Source organism: Castanea sativa, chromosome 12 (assembly GCF_040712315.1).
Source record: "Castanea sativa cultivar Marrone di Chiusa Pesio chromosome 12, ASM4071231v1".
Lineage (NCBI taxonomy): Eukaryota > Viridiplantae > Streptophyta > Magnoliopsida > Fagales > Fagaceae > Castanea > Castanea sativa.
This window is the reverse complement of record NC_134024.1, coordinates 2,005,468-2,026,620: the sequence shown is the minus strand read 5'-3', so window position 1 is coordinate 2,026,620 and position 21,153 is coordinate 2,005,468. Positions and strand designations below refer to the sequence as shown.

General features: G+C 35.3%; 1 protein-coding gene and 1 pseudogene across 1 annotated transcript; both read right to left on the bottom strand.

The window, feature by feature from the left end:
• Positions 1-2,579: 2,579 nt before the first annotated feature.
• Positions 2,580-3,779, bottom strand: LOC142619456 (disease resistance protein RPM1-like). The gene is made up of 2 exons (XM_075792552.1): positions 3,632-3,779; positions 2,580-3,292 (listed from the first exon to the last, which is right to left on the bottom strand). Exons 1-2 carry the CDS (start codon positions 3,777-3,779, stop codon positions 2,580-2,582), a joined length of 861 nt encoding a protein of 286 aa, XP_075648667.1.
• Positions 3,780-12,294: 8,515 nt separating this feature from the next.
• LOC142618533 (disease resistance protein RPM1-like) lies at positions 12,295-14,998 on the bottom strand (annotated as a pseudogene).
• Positions 14,999-21,153: the final 6,155 nt, after the last annotated feature.

Genomic DNA, 21,153 nt, shown 5'->3' with positions numbered 1-21,153 from the left:
TCGAGTGTTTCATTTTATACTCTATTAATTATAATATATAATATGTTCGATTTTTTTAAGTGTGACTATATAGTGTATACAATTTTTTTTTGATACAAGATAAAATTTTTACTTTAGCTTAATCTAAATATATATGGGTGTGAAACTTCATTCTAAAGACTTGAACTCTAACGCTTGCTCCTTACAAGAATTTTGTACTTGTAGAGTAACCATTGCACTAAGGGTGCTTAGTGTATAGTGTGCACAATTGGTGGTGCATAAAATGAGGATTGAGGATTATTTTTTCCACTTGATCATTAATTGATCAAACAATTTACCTTTTTTTTTTCTTTTCAAACTTCTTTATTTTTGGGAAAAAATTTCAACCTATGGCATCTATTCTTGATAATAACTCTTTATCATCAAACCACACTTTACCAGTTGAGCTAATTACTAGAATCCACTCTTTTCAAACTTGATAATAAAGGCATTGCCAATATTCAATTTAAAGATAAATGTAGAATCCTAGGAGATCCAAAAGAACAAATAATAAAAAAAATATAGAAACAAATGCTAATAAATTCTTTTAAAATTTTAAAATATGCCATACAATGACGTAATATTTTAAAGAATAAACTTACTTGAAAATTTTACTTGAAAATTTCACTTGAATATTTTCTTCACACTTTGAGAGCTTATGTACCGGAGGAGTTTGAAGCTAGAAATTTCTACGCAAAAGAATAATTGGAACTAAAGAGCATAATGAATTGCGAACTATATAAACCTGATTATACTAATCCAAAAATATATAAACCTTAATCACATCTCATTTATATGAGCATTGCGAACTAAAGAGCATAATGTGTAATGCAGAAACTGGGAACCTTTTTTCTTAACTTGACACAAACACTTTCATGTGCTGCTACAGAAATGGAGGGGGATAGCACATCTTTTGGCTAATCGTTTGTGCCCCTACTGGGTATTAAGGTTAAGAGGATGCAAAATGAAGGTTCAACACTTACCAGAAACAAGGCACTAGTGCATATGCTCCTCAAAACAATCATGTCTCAGCTTAAATATGAGGGAAATACTTGTATAAATCAAGAAATTTATTTCTGATCTTATACATTGCATCTCAAATGGATAGCAGACATACAAGGGCCACAATGATAAAACGCAGGCAGCATGTACCAAGCTGATATGCAAGTACAGAAGACAGTCCAATAGTCTATCTAAAATTAGACAATAAATCTATAACCACAGTGTGTAACACAAAAAATGTGAGCACTAAGCAATCGAACATCCTATTATCAATGTAAAAAGAAAAAAGTTATTAGAACACAAGGACAAATAGTCAAATCTGTTAACAACTGTCAACTAACAAGGTCGTCAAATCTAGAGTTGAAAACAAAGGCTCCAACTGTGATGCCATCTAAGATCGAGTATTATGCTGTAACTGGGGCATGAAGGAATATATCCTGCTCAAGAATGTTCAAAGATGGTTGATGTTGACAATTGCCTAATGTGTTGATGGATTGCCCTGGGTGCTGCTCTCTGTTGAAAGCAGTTGGTCTTAATTAGGCCCTAAGATGTTTCCAATCTGGTGGAACTGTTATTGGCAGATCCAAGAAACTATACCTGTTTATAGCCAGGCTTTGATAGTTTTGGTGTCAAATTGTTAGTCTTGTTGATTTGTAAGCTAGCAATCTCAGTTAGGTGGTCTATGAAGGATTTTTTGTGCGTATAGGAGTTGTTGTAGTCTGCTAGCTGTGAGCTTTTTGCTCTTTGTTTGTAATGTGTTTATTCGTCAATAAATTGTCTGAAAAAAAAAACCCTACTATTAATCAAAGTTTCTCATTATTACTGTTCTCAAATACAAGAAGCTTTTTTTTGAGAAACCTCAGATACAAGAAGCTAAAAAAGCACTTAGAAACACGAATATATGAACAAATCATGGGCTAACATGTGGCTTATTAAAACAAATACATGTTCCACAGACCACAAATAGATATCATAACCCAACCAAATCTAAGAAATCTCTATACATACAATTGAAAATCACATAGAAGCTTAAAAATAAGCTACAAGCATGAAAGACACATAATGAAAAATCCAATAAATTAAAGTCTTGGGGTTCACAACCATCTTGTATTTTCCAATCAGACAACCTCACAGAGGACTTTCCTAAAAACACACTAGCATACATGCATACACACACCCAATAACATATATAAACACAGCATTAAGAGTCATACCCAGAAACTAGTTATATCTATTTCAAGGAAATTCATATGCTTATGCCAAGATGGTAGCTAAAACAAACTATAAGCAATCAAGCAGTAGAAAGTATTAGTGAAAAAAAAAAAACAGAGATACAGTAAAGTAAATTTATTGTTAGAAAAGATTACTTATTTTTCATGTCAGAAAACATTAGTTCCATTTCTAAGTGAATTAATAATATAATATAAATCAAGCATGTTACAAATGTATATAAATTTATTAGTGAAATAGCTTAAATAATGCATTTTTTTTTTAAAAATATTAAGTATAAAATGAATGCAATGACCATTCATTTATTAAAGATACATTTCAAATTACTACTAGATGTAGATCATTGGGATATGCTGCACCTTTAGAAAATCCACGTTGCAAATGCGATTTTCAAGTTCCACTAGGACAGATTCCAAATTCAATTGTTGGAGATTTTTAAGGTATTCAATGCCCATGAGCACATTCTTTAACTCCATGCAACTGCCAATATACAGGTATTTCAGATTGGGCATAACCCCCTTTTCTATTATTATCTCATTCAATTGAAGGAAATTACGAATCCACAACTCTGTAAGCTTAAGAAAGCTTGTACTGAAATACAGCTGTTTTCTAACATAGGCATTAGTAAGTGAAAGACGTCCCAAATGGTGCAAAGCAGCGATGTGAGTGAGTAGATCTTCTTCCAGTTTCGACCAATGCATATACAAAAATGTGAGGCTTTGAAGTGAACGAAACCACTGTGGCACCTTCTCTAGATTTCCAGTCAAAAAAACCTTTTGAATGTTGGGAGGAGGAGATGAGAGTGCATCCATTTGGAGAGTTTCCTCCTCATTAGCTACCTTGACAGACATGTTCTTAAGATGTGTCATGTTTTGAATTGAGATAAATAAATCCATCTCATTTGCTGCCTTCACATTTGAAATACCAAATGTAGTTAGTTGGGTCATGCTCCGAATTTGTCTTATCAAGTCATCATTTGTTGCAATAGAACACACGGCTTGCAAATTCTTTAACTGGGCAATATTTGATGGTGCCTGTATCCCTACAGAAAATATGAAGTCATTCCAATTTCTAGTGCAGCGAAACATACCTAGATGTCGCAAATTTTGCAACTTTCCTATTCCAGAGGAAGGGCCTCTATTTGTGTGCCCCTTAGGTCCAAGGTTTGAAGCTTAAGGAGCCTCCCTATTGAATTTGGGAGCTTCTTAAGTAATGATCCCCTTAAATTCAAATATCTTAAGTTGAATACTTTGAATACTTCATCAGGAAATTTATCAATGGGGGCACCCTCCAAATCTAGAACCCTTCACATTTTACTTCCTGAAGGCAATTTGTTCAACATCCTGTTAGAAAACAAGAAAAGAACTAATCTTTGACATACCAGTAAATGATTTGAGTTCCCCATCGATTTTGTGAATTGTAATTCGGCGTGCTTTGCATTCTTTCATTTCTTCTCTTCCATCATGTACACAACCAAACTTTTCTTTGAATGATATTGATAGAGCAAGCGCCCGTAGAAGATCATGCATTTTACATCTCCTTGCCTTCCAAATTCATTCCTCTATACAACTTGAAGCATGTTCTGGAAAGTGAGTTTTACTAGATAGCTATCTGCATGGACGGAGCCATGTTTGGACTTGGGGGCAATGACCCCCATTTAAAATATATATATATATATATATATATATATATATATATTTATATATAAAAGTACTAATTTTAGTAATTTTGTTTTAGAAAATTACACTTTTGTTCCCTTAGTAGATAATCTATTGAGATTATTTTCTTTGTAGTAACTACAAAATTGTCCACCCAAAAAGATAACAAATAAAAAATTATTAGCAAAATCTCCTACAAAATTTTCATTAGTGTATTATTGAAGGAGATTCAAAAATTGTGTTTAAAGCTTTAACAAGAGATTTTTCTGATCGCGCTAGTTTTGGTCACATAGTAAAAGACTGTAAGTCTATAATGGTTTTGCTACAAACTTGCTCTCTCTCATGTTAGACGGCAGGGTAATGGGGTTGCCCATGCCTTAGCTAGGAGAGCTAAGAATTCTTTTCCCCTTTTGGTGTGGATGGATAGTGTTCCACCTGGCATTTCTTTTCTAGTTCATGTTGATGTAATTCCTTAAGATTTCTTTAATAAAGATCGTACAAATTTCCTTTTTATCCAAAAAAAAAAAGTTTCAATGTGCATTCTTATATGACTACAACAACAACAATAATGAAAATACAATTGCAAAAGCTAAAATATGTCACTCATCCCATCATTTTTGTTTGACTAGTCTTTGTTTTTGTCTAATATGGTACTCTAATACAACTATGAAGAGCACTTTTTCTACAAACACTACAAATTTGTTTACCCAAAAGGATTATAAAAATAAAAATAAAAAACTTAGTAAAATCTCATAGTTTAACATCTAAATGGATTACTAAAAAAAAAAAAATCAAATTTTTACTTACAAAACAATATTAACACAAATCAAATCAAACCAATGGGACAAAGAAAAGAACTTGTGAACGGGAGTTGGAATACCAAAATACACAAATATGCATAAAATTCTATACAAATTTGCCAAATAGAGAAACAAATATAATGTGACAATTAAATCAATAATAACAAAAACACCATTAGCGGGAAAAAAAATGATTGAAACAATAAAAGACTCCACCAAAAGAGAAAAAAAAATTGGAGAGAGAGAGAGAGAGAGAGAGAGAGAGAGAGAGAGAGAGAGAGTATTGACCTTTTTTGCCATGAACATCTTGAAAGGCATAGGGGAGAGAGGTGGAAACGAAGTAAAAAGAAATTTATAAGAAAATTAAGATGAAATAGGAATAGTTGAAGTAGATGAAAGGTTGGAAATTTAAAAAGACAATGATTGAAAAAATTTCGAAACAGTAGAATTTAAGAAGATGGAGAAAATTTAAAATTTTATAAAGGAATCAAATGAAAATTTTAAAAAGATAATGATTTGAGAGGAGATAAAGATTGAACTAAGAAGACAATAGTTGAAGAAGATGAAATGTTGAATAAAGTAAAAATTGCAAAAAATAAAAATAAGAAATGATGATAATGACGTGGTGCAAAAAGATATTTGTAAAATTTATTGCAAAGCTTCCATATTATATTTAGTATAGATAGATATGTCATATGTATATAGTATTGACCTTTTTTGCCATGAACATCTTGGAAGGCATAGGGGAGAGAGGTGGAAATGAAGTAAAAAGAAATTTATAAGAAAATTAAGATGGAATAGGAATAGTTGAAGTAGATGAAAGGTTGGAAATTTAAAAAGACAATGATGGAAAAAATTTAGAAACGGTAGAATTTAAGAAGATGGAGAAAAATTAAAATTTTATAAATGAATCAAATTAAAATTTTAAAAAGATAATGATTTGAGGAGATAAAAGATTGAACTAAGACAATAGTTTTTTTTTTTTTTTTTTTTTAAAATACAAGATAGAATTTCTATTCTAGCCTAATCTAAGTGTATATATGTGTGAAGCTCTCTGCTGGAGACTTGAACCCCCGCCCTTGCCCTCCACACCCCACAAGCATTTATACTTGTAGAGTGACTACCACACCAAGGGGGAGCGATGGTAAGAAGACAATAGTTGAAGAAGATGAAATGTTGAATAAAGTAAAAATTGCAAAAAATAAAAATAAGAAATGAGGTTAATGACGTGGTGCAAAAAGATATTTGTAAAATTTATTGCAAAACTTCCATATTATATTTAGTATAGATAGATATGTCATATGTATATACATTGTTTTGGTTTTTGATTATTCATTGATTTTATTTTATCGTTATATACTTCTAAATTAAAAAAGATGAATATGTAAAGACAAAGTTATATGAAAATTAAAAACACCAAAGATGAATGTGTTAAGTTAATCTATTTATATATTTATTATTGTCAACAAAATTTAGGAATAAAAAATAAATAAGAAAAAGAATAATTATATGACTAATGACATGGTGGATGATATGGCGAAACATGAGCATAGCAACACTAAATGCTACCCTTTAGTTTTTAGATATAAATATAGATATAGATTTTCCTTGATATATTATTTCTATATTAAGAAACGATAGAATCCAGTTTCCTTAAAGGACCAATATATTTTAATTGCTTTCAATCTTCTCCTTCCCAATAAAAAATCTCATGTAAAATTTCATTTTATACTCCATCATTTATAATATGTGACGTATTTGATTTTTTTATTTTTAAAACAATATATTTTGGTTACTTGTAAATGAGAGGGGGGAAAATGTGTGATTGTGTAATTGGTAGAACATAAAATAGAAACACTCAAAGCGTTATTGAGAATTTTTATTCCTCTTTATCATTAATTGATCAAACAATTTGACCTTTTTTATTGTTTTCAAACGATATGTTTCATTAGTAATAAAAGCATTGCAATTTGCAATTTAAATCAATACAGTAGGTGACCAATGAGAGAGAATAGAAAATGGAAGTACATAAAATGAAGTGATTCCACCAAGTGAAAAGTTAAAAAACCCTTTACTTATTCCTAATGAAATACCCCCACACTAAAAGGACAAACTAATTGATTAAATAACAGAACATTTAAAAATTCAAACTGATCTCAACCTCAACCTCATGAGGTGTGGTCTCAATAATTAATAAAGAATAAATATATGACATAGACCTAAGTAGATTTGAACAGAAATTTACAATCTTCAAATTTATAAAATAATAAAGAAAAGTTTTCAATGCCAACCTCCACTACTTGAAGTCGGTCCCCAAGACCTGCACCACCTGATATTCAATTCGAAGATAGCTGTAGGAACCTAGGAGATCCAAAAGAATATATTATCAAACATGGAAACAAATGCTAATTGATGCTTTTAAATACTAAAAATAGGCAAAATAAAGTGGTGAAATATTTTAAAACATAAACTTACTTGAAAATTATAGTTGAATATATTCTTCAGGAAACTTGTAGACTACGAGAGCTTACAAGAGGGGTTTACAATTGAAGGTGATAAAGAAATACAGATAGGGAAAATTGCAAATGAGAAATAATACAAAGAAGGCTTTTATCCACTTGATGAGAATGAGTAGCCTTTTCTTTCTTCTCAGCAAAACAGAGAATGAGTAGGCTTCTACAAAAAGCAGAAAGCACAACTTTTTTCAATATACCGGAAAGCTAAACACTCTTAGGGTCCATTTGATTGGAAGGATGGAAAAGTGGGAGGATAGAAAATAGAGTGAGGATGGAAAAGTGAGAGGATAGAAAAGTTTTTAGTTTTCCTCAGTTGTATTTGGTTGAGATGGTGGAAAAGTGGAGGGATGGAAAATTTTTTAGTTTGGTTGAAAATAAGATTTATATAAATTTATCATTATATCTCTCTTAAATAAAAGAGAAAGTAATACATTATAATTTTAAAAAAAATTGTGTATAGATGAAAGTAGACATTTTAAAAATAATAGCATAAGAAATCATCTAAAAGTGTTGTCTTAAAAAATAATAAAAATAAAAATTAAGAGAGAGAAAAAAAAACCCCAACGCTACAGTGGAAAAGTCAAAAGAAGAAGAAGAAAAAAAAAAAGCTCCAAAAACGTTGACATTAAAAAAAAAAAAGAAAAAAAAAAAGAGAAAGTGGGCAGTTTTGTCAAAAAAAAAACTTTTCACTTTTCTCTCCCCCTCCCCCTCTTAACCAAACAGTAGAAAATGTCATTTTCCACCCTATTTTCCTCTCCTTATTTTTCATCCTCCTTATTTTCAGCCCAACTAAACAAACCTAAGGATATAAACAGCTGAAATGAAGAGAAATAGAGTGGATGCTATGACTTACTGGAGAAAAAATAATGGACGAAGCTATTCACTTTCTCAAAATTGGTGTAGCTTATTTTACTTCGAGTCAGGTAAGACTTCCTCAGTTAACAACTTTTAACATCCAAGACATATATTTTCAGAAATGTTAGAAGATGAGCTGTAGTCATCATTGACCGGGGGTTTTTTTTTTTATTTTTTATTTTTTGGGGGGGGGTACTAGTGAAAAACAGAAAAGGTGATTGCTAGCTTTATCACTACGTTAGTCGTTTGAATGATATAGTATCCATTAGCGGACGGTCCATTCAATGGACGATATAGTATCCATTGTATAGGTGAAATCATAGTATCCATTAGCGGACGGCATTATTTCATTTTCAAATGGGTTGTTGTCTTCCCCTGACATAAGAATCTATCTCCACCCCTCGATCTATGAATTTTGCTTGCACCTTCACAATTTGTCTGCTTTTTTATTTTTAATTATTGCTGAGACATTAATTGTTTTGGATTATTACTGCACATTTGTATAGCCATCATCTTATTATATTGAGAAAGCTGTCACGGTCTACGTTGAGACGGCATTTAGCAATAATCTCCTATATTTTCTTTTTTGGAGGCATCGGTGAGTAATTGTCATTGGACATTGGATCTTGGCTTTTTCAAATATGACTTGGGATTGATCACTTGGACTGGATGATTGATTTTTTGAATCTGTTTAATCAGATTATGCAGCAATGTTACATGACTATACTCCAAATTACTTGGTACTTTTTACTTGTCCAAAAGAAATAAACCACTCACTCTAATGCCCATTTAAGCATTTGAGATGGAAGACACCGCGGTATTTGCTTGAAATTCATCCATTTTTTTATTCATAAAATTAAGATTTCAGATGGAAGGTCACGTGAGGATTAGAATGTAGTGATCATTCTATTAAGGATTAGAATGCAGATTTGTTAAATACTTCAGGACACAATCATGTATTGCAGTTAGTAAAAAAAAACGTCAAAAAAAAAAAAGTTGGTAAAAAGCACTGTAAGCTAAGAACATCTTCTATAAGATGTCCCACTGGGTGGCCGCACTTTTGATGTGTCGCAAAATTTGCAAAATATTTATATTAATTTTTTTACATTGACATTGTTTTGAAGTTATTTGAGAATTTAAGGGTATGTACGAACATGTGTTTAAACAACAGTTTTTAGTTTTTTTTGAAAATAGGTGTGGGTACAAAAGTGTGTGGAAATATGTGTAATGTTGTTTAAAAAATGAAATCATGGGTTTAAGATCATGTACCAAATAGGGCCTAAACTTTCTTGTATTTTTTTTTTTGTTGATGCCCAGTCTTTAGTTAATGTTGCAAAAGAGATCGAAGAGGCAAGGACGTAGTTGGAGGAGAGTCCCTCATTTTTCTTTCTGATTGTACAAAATGATATTTCTTGAGAGAAACATTTTATTTCCTTTTATTGTTATTATTATTATTATTTTAAAAAATTGACCAAAATAAATTGTTGGTCTCTAAACTTTAACTCATGGGTCATTTTAGTCCCTAAAGTTGTGATAACTATTAGTCGCTAATAAACTTAAGTGATAGTTTTTAAGTCCTTCAAAAACTTTAAGTGATCTATTTTAGTTCCTAACAAAGTTAAAGTGGTCACATTTAGTCCCTATGGAGAGATGACTTGTTAGTTTCTAGTGGTCACATGGCATCCAAGGGACTAAAAAGTAAAAACAAGTACTTTAAACTTTAGGTACTAAAATCGCTCATGATAATTTCTGGAGACCAACAATATATTTCAGCCTTAAAAAGAGAGAAGAAAAAAAGAGGCTGAATGGAAAATTATTCATCATGTCATAAACAACACAAAGGAAAAGCATTGGACATCTAAGCTTGAAGTAAGCATATGTTGAAGAGCACGAACAGGGAATAAGTGGCAATATTTACCATTGCAAAACAGGGAACCATATAAGAGTTCTTCATCGAGAAATCATTAGTTAAAAAGATTTGCAACAGTTAAAGCAGTGTACCATTTCTTAATTTACAAATACTAAGAATTTGGGACAAGAGATTTAACTAATGAAAGAAACAAATTTCAGCTTCAAAAAAGAATAGGAATCAAATAAATGTCTTAGCTCAAGGCCTAGGATTTATGGTTTTAGAGACACTGACTTTTAATGACAACCACCCAATTGTATCAGGGCTCCTGAGCTGACCCAGCTTTTTCTTACCACGGTGAATTAAGTACTCAATGTGGAGGGAAATTTCCCAATCTACTTGCTCGGAATTACAAAGAACTCAGCTGACACAATTGATTGAATCGTACATCGATCTTCACCAGATTTGGAACAAGCTGCATGCAAATTCCCTTTATATAGCCTCCATAGCATCTTCTCATCAAGTATGCAATTGGATATGCTTTCTGAACAGAAAGAAAAGGAGCCTATGAACTTTCTACACCCACACTGCACAGCAGCATAAGACAGTTTATTTGTAATGTTTAAACAAAAATAACCACACATATATTTCAAGGAAAACAAGAAGGAAAGCATATTTGTAAGCAAAGAGAAGAGACATCTTACTTCTTACTATCAAGATGATTACCAAAAGAGAAAGAGATGCATCTGACAAAAAGTGGCTATTACATATATTAGTATGTGTGAAGGCAACACTGAATAACAAAATAATAACTTGAGTCATGACTAAGAGTACGATTACAAATTCAAATAGATATTGCTAACTTAAGTAACACAAAAGTATCAAGTTGCAGTTCTGATCACGTATTAGAACACTGAAACAAAATTGTTCCAACATGTATTACTTTGATATTATGACTTTGAGCACTAATTTCTCTTCATGAACAGACAACCTAACAATGAGGAATGTAATAAAAATACAGTCTAAAACAACATATTTGCTACCCAAAAGAAGAATTGGAAAAAAAAAAAAAAAAAAAAAAAAAGAGGAAAAAAAGGGAAATCTCATTAAGAATTTATATGTACGTCAAAGATTTTTAATGAGGACTCAAGAACCATAGGTTAATGGTCAAAGATGCATTAACAAAGGGAAAACAATTAAACTATAATTATACTAATCAAAAAAATAAAATAAGCCTTAATCACATCTCTATATATATACAGGAATAGGAAACTAAAGAGCATACGGTGTAAAGCTAAAACAGAAAGTGGGAACCTTTTTATTTTTTCCTCAACTTGATACAAAACTGGAAGGGGATTGCTCATCTACCGTCTAGTAGTTTGTACATCTACAGGGTACTAAGATTAAGAGATGATGCAAAAAGAAAGTATGACTAAGAGCGTCTACCCATAAACAAGGCACTAGCCCAGTAGTCCCCCCTACACAATCTCCTAAAAAGTAAAAACAACCATGTCTCAGGGTTGGGAGGGGAATACTACGTGAGGAAAGTATGAGGGACACCATGTATAAAGTCGAGAAATTTATTTCGAACTTACATGTTGCTTCTCAAATGGATAGAAGCATGTACAAGGGAATCAACAAAAAGACACAATAAGCATGTACCAAGCTATTATTAATCAAAGTTGTCCATGATGACTAGTTCTCAAATTATACAAGAAGCAAAGTAAGCATTTGGAAGTTTGAAACACAGAAATTTATATATATATATATATATATATATATATATATATATATATATATATATATATATATATATATAAACAAATGGAGCAAATATGTAGCTTATTAAAACAGACCAATACATGTTCCAAATCACAAATAAGACATCATTTCCAAACCATGTCTAAGAAACCTTTGTACGTACAATTGAAAATCATATGCATGAAAGACGTAATGAAAAATCCAGAGAAAGTCTTGGGGTTACATAAGTCACCATTTGTATCTTCCAATCACACAACGTCCACAGAGGACTTTCCTCAAACATATGGTAGGCTTTACATACCCACATAGCATTAAGAGTCAGACCCCAGAAACTAATTCTATCTGTTTTGAGGAACTTGATGTGCTTATGCCAAGATGGTAGCTAAAACAAACTACAAGCAATCAAGCAGTAGAAAGCATTAGTGAGCCTGATTCTATGGTACCCCAGGGAAAAAAAAAACAGAGATACGGTAAAGTAAAATCAATCATTAGAAAAGATTACTTATTTTTCATGTCGGAAAACATTAGTTCCATTTCAAAGTGAATTAATAATATAATATAACAGATAGACATGAGAAGCTACCTTCATTAAAAATTTCGGATTACTAATAGATGTAGATATTTGGGATGTGCTGCACCTTTGGAAAATCCACACTTCCTTCTCCTTTAATGCGATTTTGAAGTTCCATTAAGACAGATTTCAAAAGCAGTTCTTGGAGATTTTGAAGGTATTCAATGCCCTTGGGCACTGTGTTTAACTGCATACAACTGATAATATCTAGGGATTTCAGATTGGGCATCACCCCCTTTTCTATTATTATCTCATTCAATTGAGGGAAATTACAAATTCTTAAACTTGTTAGCTGAAGAAAGCCTGTACTGAAACATAGCTGTTTTCCAACATAGGCATTAGTAAGCGCAAGACTTCCCAAATGGGGCAAAGCAGCGATGTGAGGGAGCAAATCTTCTTCCAGTCTCGACCAACGCAGAGACAAATATGTGAGGCTTTGAAGTGAATGAAACCACAGTGGCACCTTTTCTAGTTTTCCAGCCAGAACAAGCTTTTGAAGGTTGGTAGGAGGAGATAAAAGTGCATCCATACGGAGGGTTTCCTCCGCATTTGTAACCATGACACACAAGAAGCGCATAAGCTTCATGTTATGAATTGAATCACATAAGTCCATCTCATCTGCTGCTTTCACATTTGTAAGACCGATCATGGTAAGCTGAGTCATGCTCCGAATCTGTTTCAACAAGTCACCTTTTATTTCTAAATATGTCATAACTTGCAAATTTTTTAATCTACAGATATTTGATGGTGTTCGCGGCCCAATAACAAATTTGAAATCATTCAAATTTTCAGTGAATTGGTGTAGAATTAGATGTCTCAAGCTTTGCAACTCTCCAATTCCATGAGGAAGGGCCTTTATTTGTGTGTCCGTGATGTCCAAGGTTTGAAGATTATGGAGCCTCCCTATGGAATTTGGGAGTTTCTTAAGTAAAGTTCCCCTTAAATTCAAATATCTTAAGTTGAATAATTTGAATACTTCATCAGGCAATTCATCAATGGGAGCATCCTCCAAATCTAGAACCCTTAACATTTTACTTCTTGAAGGCAATGTTTTCAACGACTTGTTAAAAACAAGAAAAGAACGGAGCTTTGACATACCCGTAAATGATTTGACTTCTCCATCGGTTTTGTGAATTGAAATGCGGCGTGCTTCGCAATCTGTCATTTCTTCTCTTCCAACATGTACAACACCAATCTTCTCTCTCTCTGATATTGATAGAGCAAGCTCCCGCAGAATATCATGCATTTTACATCTCTTTGGCCTTCCAATTTCATTCCTTTCTACAACTTGAAGCATGCTTCGAAAAATGAGTTCTAATAGATAGCTCTCTCTCGCTACTTCCTCTCGGCATGGACCTTTTATCTTGTTCTACAAATCCTTCGCCATCCATAGCTTTATGAGCCTCTTTCTTCGAATCTCATGATCTTCTCGGGAAAAGAGAGCAATATAGGAAACAATGCTTCAACCGATATGGTAAATCGTTGAAACTAAGCAACAAAATGCTCTTCACCGCTTCTAGCTTAGGATTTTTACTTAGACTCCAATTCAAGCTGTTGTAAATTTCGTTCCACTCGTACATATTCTTGGAGTACATAAGACCGCCCAAAGCCGCAATTGCTAGAGGTAGGCCATCACATTTTCCCACAAGTTCCCGAGCAAAAGATTTAAGCTCCGGTGGACAACTTCCATTAGGACCGCTTGAGAATGCTTTCTTGCAAAAGAGTTCCCAAGCCTCTTCCATTAGCAACAATTCCATTTTATGAATGTGATGTTTACCTCCCATTTGATGGCAAGCTACATCATCTTCTTTTCGAGTTGTAAGGATGATTCTACTCCCAAAACAACTATCTCGAAGTGCTACCTTTATTTCATCTAAGAGGTTTGTGCCCCAAACCTCATCTAGGACAAGTAGATACCTTTGTGGCTCTAAATACTGCACCGGTGTTTTTACTAACGACCGTAGTTCATGGAATTCAAGTCTCATTGGATTTGTTTCCTTCCTTGACTCGTGGAATTAATTAATAAAGCTAATCAATATGTCTTATAATTAATATGCTTGGGAAATTTTGATCCATGCACAACAATCAAAATGTTTCTTTACATCTTCATTGTTGTAGATGTTGGCGGCTAGTGTGGTCTTGCTCGAACCTCCCATCCCAACTATCGAAATGACAGTCAGATGTGGTTCTCCATTTATCAACCAATCCATTATCAATTGCCTTTTCTTTTCAATCCCTACAAGTTCGTCTTCTTTAAAAAAAAGAGATGATTCAGCATGACGCACCACCCATTTCTGATTATCTTTAGAACTAGTTCCTTCTATACGATCAATACCATATCTTTGGTTTCTCTCTGGTATGGTGCCCTTGATTTTCCCATTAATTTTTTGTATCTTGGTGGCTGTTTGATGCCTCATCCAGAGATTTCTTGGAAAGTAAATGGTGTGGTGAAGGATCCAGGAAGATCGACCCCCAATTCGTTGGCGATTCATGTGATACATGAAGTTGTCAATAATGTCTTCAACATCATACGCCATGTCTCTCACATTTGCCACCCAAGTTCTCTCGCCTTCACTCCCTACTCCCTTCCTATCAGCATCTGCTAAGAACGATCGCATGCTTATCAACTCATCTTTGATATTCTCAATTGCATCACGAGCCCCCCATAACAAAGACGCTTCATTTGAAAGGATTGAAATGATATTTTCAGTCAAGAGTTTCACTATAGCCTGATCCATTTTTAGGCTCCCTTTCTTCCAATTATATCACATCCAAAGAGAAAGAGAATGCCATGCTTTGACTTGTTGCTTGTCGGTCCTAGGAGACCTGCACAAAAAAAGAAAAAGAAAGAATAGAAGTGAGAAACATAGTGCATGAAAGTATTCTAATTCTCAAAAAGTGTACCAGTATGTCAGTTAAGTTGAAGAATGATTTTGTTTTTGGGGATAAGTGGTGTAGATACAATGATTTTTGTATTTATTTAAATTAAACAATGATCATTGTATTTATCTAAATTAAACAGTGAGAAATATTTCTATTTGTCACGGGCAACATTTTCATTTAAAGAAGAAAAAAGAAACTTGCAACATATTTTTTTGTAAACAAAACATTTCAATTATTAAAATATCATCTGTAAGGACACAATTCAAATTCCAAACTATGACTGGAGGGAGATGGGCTTGAAAGGCCTTTCTTTACAATAAATTTGTAGAGGATGGGTTTGTAATCTAGATTTCAAGGATGGTTTAGACAATCAGGGAAAAGACGGGCTTTGGGCCCAATGGGACAAATTAAAGAGTTATTTGTAAAAGTCAGACTGAGAATTCCTCCTCGGACGAAATCCGAGGATAGTTTATAATAGTATTTCTTTGAGTTTGGATACAAATATTGATTATCATCTACTATTGGCTCTTTTTCTTCCTAAAAAAAGCCTCTCCCTTCTTCGTATGTCTCCCCTTCTATTTATACTCCTTTCCTTCTCTTCATCATCTTCCACTTTATGGTTGCAATCCTGATTTCGGATACTTGTCCCATCCATTCTTCCCTAAAGCCCGCTGGGATTAGGGACCAAGTTCCAAGCTCTATGCTCAGGTCCCATCCTTCCATCTATACAATCAGCGTATCAATTACAGAGCTTTTAATGTATGGGCGGTGGTAGCAGCTTTACTTTAGACATTCCACCGCTCTTTCTATTGTCCTCCACGTGTACTGTGTATTCCCATAGTCGTAGGACTCTTTATAACCTAACCCGGGGACACTAAACTTCTCTTCCTATGTCCTCGGCTTAACAATCCGAGGACAAATCTACTCCTCGGACGTATTTGGACATTTAGATACTCCACGATCATTTTGATGTTTTCGGATTTGGGTTTCTAGCCCAAAAGACTTCGTTGGGCCATCCTTCATAAATTACTGGGCCCAATACCCCTACAATAGCCCCTCGAGATTCTTTATTTTTTTCACCTTAGGAGGAAAATAGGATCTCGACTTAAAAGACCTTTTTACCCTGCAGAATCCTGGCAATATTGCTGACGGAATTAACTTTTGAATTACCCATCGCGTGTTCCCGATGCTTCGGTATGCGAAACGCCCCCGAATTAATTATTGGCGCCTCTATGTCTCCCACGTTTCAATGATGTGACACATATCCAACGGTCGAGAGCGATTCCTGTGTTGAGGCGGGAATTCACCCGCTTCAAAACACCTTTTGACATATAAATACTAATTTTCTTCAAAATTCTTCACACTACAGTAACCTCATAACGTACCTGCCACACTTTCCATCTCCCCGTACTCTCTCTTTCTATCAAGTACCCTGTCCGAGGTGACCGTGCTTTCTTCTTTTTTAAAAGTAAGTTCTTCAATACTCTTTTCCCTCCTTATCAGCTTTTTGTTTCTTTTGTTTCTTTTCCTTCCCATCTTCTCTTTTTCACTGTATCTTTCATCCTCGGCGTAGTTCTTTGTTAGTTTTCTTCACACCCCCTTTTTTCAAAGATGGGTAGATTTGCGTCCCTGGTGGATTCAAACGAAAAAATAGAGCAGTTTAAGGTTAAGTACAAAATCCCCTCGGATGTATCTATTAGGTACTGTAACGAGGAAGAATATTATACAAAAAGAAAAACGGGGGAAGTTGTAATCCCGATGATTGCGTTCATCGAAGGGGGAATGAAAATCCCCATGGGAACTGTAACTAGGGATTATCTTAGGGCTTTTAGATTAGCTCCCACCCAGTGCGCCCCAAATGTCTTTAGGATCCTAGGTTCCATAGATGCCTTAAATGAGAAGATGAACCTAGGGCTCACACACCACGACGTGAACTGGGTTTATAACCTCCATTACCTAAGCAAAAAAGATGAATATTACCTAAAATCTAGATACCCAGAAGTTAGGCTAATTCAATGTCTGCCTGAATCAAATAAGGGCCTAAAAAATGACTTCCTGATCATATCAGGAAATTGGCACGACGGCCTCCCCTGTCCGACAAGGGAAGGGACTCCAGGTGAAGTTTCTTTTACATACTATTATCCTTTGTCTTTTTACTTATTCTTACCCACTTTTACTTGGATAACTCTACAGATCCACACGCCGCGGATCGTCATCCTAATCTTGTTGATTTCGGACGGTTGGATAGGATCCTACAAGCTGAGGTTTTCGTGCATACTGACGGCCAACTCCGAGCGGCTCATCTGATCCTCGGCTACACTCCGATATCCAAAGCTTTTCAGGCGCCGAAATGCGTGATCAAAGCCCACGATCCTCGCCTTCCTCGGATTAGCGTTGAAGTTGAAGGTTTCTTGCTACCGGAGGGGACTACCATTCCTCAAGGCACTTTGGTTACCCAACCAATCCAACCACCACAATTTGTTCCAGTTGGGATTCCCACAGTCCCTTTCTCCACACGATCAATCTCTGGTAAAGCTGTGTCTTCCCACTCTACCGTAAAGGAAGAAGAAGAAGAAATAGTTGAGGTATCTGATTCCGAGGACAAGTTTGAGGTTTTTAATCAACCCTAATCTCCTAAAGATTCAACTCCTATCCTCGGCACCTCTGCACAAATCTCAAAGGCTACTACTCAAGAACCTGACAATATGGGCATTCAACGTAAGATTAAGCCCAGCCTAAAAGATGTCCTCGAGGGCGTTGACAAGGGCCCTAGAGTCCAAGAACCTCCTAAAGAGGTGCGCCCTCGGACTCAAGAAAAGGGTGCTGACAAAGGCCCTGAAACTAGGCTTCCTCCTCCTCCTCCATCCTCCCAAACTCAACGCACCAACCTAGCTGATCTTAAAAGAAAAAGGGATCAGCCGAAAGGGAAGGAAGTGGTGGAGGCAGGAAAGGGCTCTCTTTCCAAGGAGCCCGAGGTGGAAAAGGGTGGAAAGCAGGCCCGCACCATGCAGACTAGGTCGGAAAGAAGAACCGAACAACAGGTGGCCGTGCGCGCCCCTATATGGCTTCCTGACATGTCCATGGACGACGAGGCCATCACCGTGGACGCGTCCATCAGAAACTCCGATGAAGGGACAGCTGCATGCGTCGCAGATGCATTGGAGCAGGCGCTGTTACTCCCCGAGGACATGGTTGAGCTTAGAAAGAAAAGGGACCACACCGTTTTTATGACTTTGAAGAAGGAGCTTGCAATGGTGAGTTTTTTCCTCTAAAACCTTGGCTATTATTTTTATTACATATATATATATGTCTAAGTTTTATATGTTTCATTCGTAGGTCGTTCAATCTGCCCATAGGGCAGAAGAGATTGCCATCAGCTCCTACAAATCTCTGAGGGCCGAGGAATCCAGGCGTGAAACCGCCCAAAAGATTTCGGACCTTCACAAGAAGAAACTGCAGGAGGTCTCAACAAAGTTGGCTAAGGCAGAGAGTGATAAGGCAGGCTTAGAAGCTGATCTGAAAACAACGACTAAACAGGCCGAGGATCAGCGCCTAATGCTCCGTCAAGCCGACGATAACCTCTTAGCAGCACGAAGGCTCATTGAGGATCTCAAGAAAGATCTAAACGAGTCTGAGATGGCCAAAGAGGAGGCCATTAAGGGCAAAGAGGAAGCCCTTGAGGAGAAGAAAAAGGCCGAGAAAGCAAAAGAAGAGGCAGAGATCTCAAGGGACCAAGCCGAACAAGACGGTTATGACATAGGTGTGAAGGAGGTCACCGAAACTTTCAAAGCTCAGGTTCCCGAGGTATGTAGGCATTACTGCCTCCAAGTGTGGAATGAGGCACTTTCCCAAGCTGGGGTTGATGCCTCTTCCACTCTTTGGAAAGCAGAAAGTGTCTACTATCCTCCTGCAATTCGAGCTTCTACCATTCCTGAAGCTGCCTAAGAAGCTGCCCAGGGATCATCTGAGGATAAGGGGGTGATTTGGCTGAAGACTCAACTCTTCCTGAAGATGCTGTTAAACAAGTTGATCCAGCACAAGAAAAGGCATTTGAAGACGTACAGCCCTCAAGTGACCTTCAGGAATCTTCAAAGGATGAGTTGGGTGATTAAGTTAATCCAATAACTTTGATAGATGATCCCAAAGGCAAAGGAATTGCCGTTGAGTCCTCGGTTCAGCTTCCATCTCCTCAAGACCCCAAAGGCCCTCTGAAGATTAAGCTGAAACAGTGACTGCTTGTTGTCTTTCTATTTTTTATTTTTATTTTATTTTATCTCTAAGTGTAATTTCTAAGTGTAATTGCAAAAGTACTATTTGGAATCTAATATAAGCACAAATGTTGTTTTCTTTGTTTAGATGATTCTTACTTTTTTGCTTTGTTTTGATCATATTATTCCAAAAGCACCATCTTTTTGTTCTTTACCAAAGTTAATAGCAATAACCTGAATTGAAATTGATACTCCAGGAAGGTTTAATTATGCCGGGAATTGCATTAAGTGATGCATTTAAGTAATTGATTCTTCATTTTGGATCTCTAGTTGAACTATGTAAAAATAAGGCATATGGTCTTTTGACTTAGGTATGCAAAGATTTGAAGTTTTGACAAAAAGAAAAGAAATGTTAGTTCTTCCCAAGTAAATGATCCGAGGACCAGGCCTAACTAAGGTTTTGTTTAACACTTGGTAAAGAATATCAATTTAGACGAGGTATGTGGTCCGAGGATCCAGGCATACCAAGCTTCAGCTTGATACTTAGACGAATAAATTGAAATGTTAATTTTCCCAAAGTAGATGATCCGAGAACCAGACGTAACTTAGGTTCTGTTTAACACTTTAGTAAAGAATATCAATTTAGACGAGGTATGTGGTTCGAGGATCCAGGCATACCAAGCTTCAGCTTGATACTTAGACGAACAAATTGAAATGTTAATTTTCCCAAAGTAGATGATCCGAGAACCAGACGTAACTTAGGTTCTGTTTAACACTTTAGTAAAGAATATCAATTTAGACGAGGTATGTGGTCCGATGATCCAGGCATACCAAGCTTCAGCTTGATACTTAGACGAATAAATTGAAATGTTAATTTTCCCAAAGTAGATGATCCGAGGACCAGACATAACTTAGGTTCTGTTTAACACTTTAGTAAAGAATATCAATTTAGACGAGGTATGTGGTCCGAGGATCCAGGCATACCAAGCTTCAGCTTGATACTTAGACGAACAAATTGAAATGTTAATTTTCCCAAAGTAGATGATCCGAGGACCAGACGTAACTTAGGTTCTGTTTAACACTTTAGTAAAGAATATCAATTTAGACGAGGTATGTGGTCCGAGGATCCAGGCATACCAAGCTTTAGCTTGATATTTAGACGAACAAATTGAAATGTTAATTTTCCCAAAGTAGATGATCCGAGAACCAGACGTAACTTAGGTTCTGTTTAACACTTTAGTAAAGAATATCAATTTAGACGAGGTATGTGGTCCGAGGATCCAGGCATACCAAGCTTCAGCTTGATACTTAGACGAATAAATTGAAATGTTAATTTTCCCAAAGTAGATGATCCGAGGACCAGACATAACTTAGGTTCTGTTTAACACTTTAGTAAAGAATATCAATTTAGACAAGGTATGTGGTCCGAGGATCCAGGCATACCAAGCTTCAGCTTGATACTTAGACGAACAAATTGAAATGTTAATTTTCCCAAAGTAGATGATCCGAGGACCAGACGTAACTTAGGTTCTGTTTAACACTTTAGTAAAGAATATCAATTTAGACGAGGTATGTGGTCCGAGGATCCAGGCATACCAAGCTTCAGCTTGATACTTAGACGAATAAATTGAAATGTTAATTTTCCCAAAGTAGATGATCTGAGGACCAGACGTAACTTAGGTTCTGTTTAACACTTAGTAAAGAATATCAATTTAGACAAGGTATGTGGTCCGAGGATCCAGGCATACCAAGCTTCAGCTTGATACTTAGACGAATAAATTGAAATGTTAATTTTCCTAAAG

Coding starts and splice junctions, on each gene's coding strand:
- LOC142619456 (XM_075792552.1), bottom strand. CDS start 3,779: ATGCATGATCTTCTACGGGCGCTTGCTCTATCAATATCATTCAAAGAA. Junction 3,293..3,631: donor GGAACTCAAATCATTTACTG/GTATGTCAAAGA, acceptor TATTTTCTGTAG/GGATACAGGCACCATCAAAT.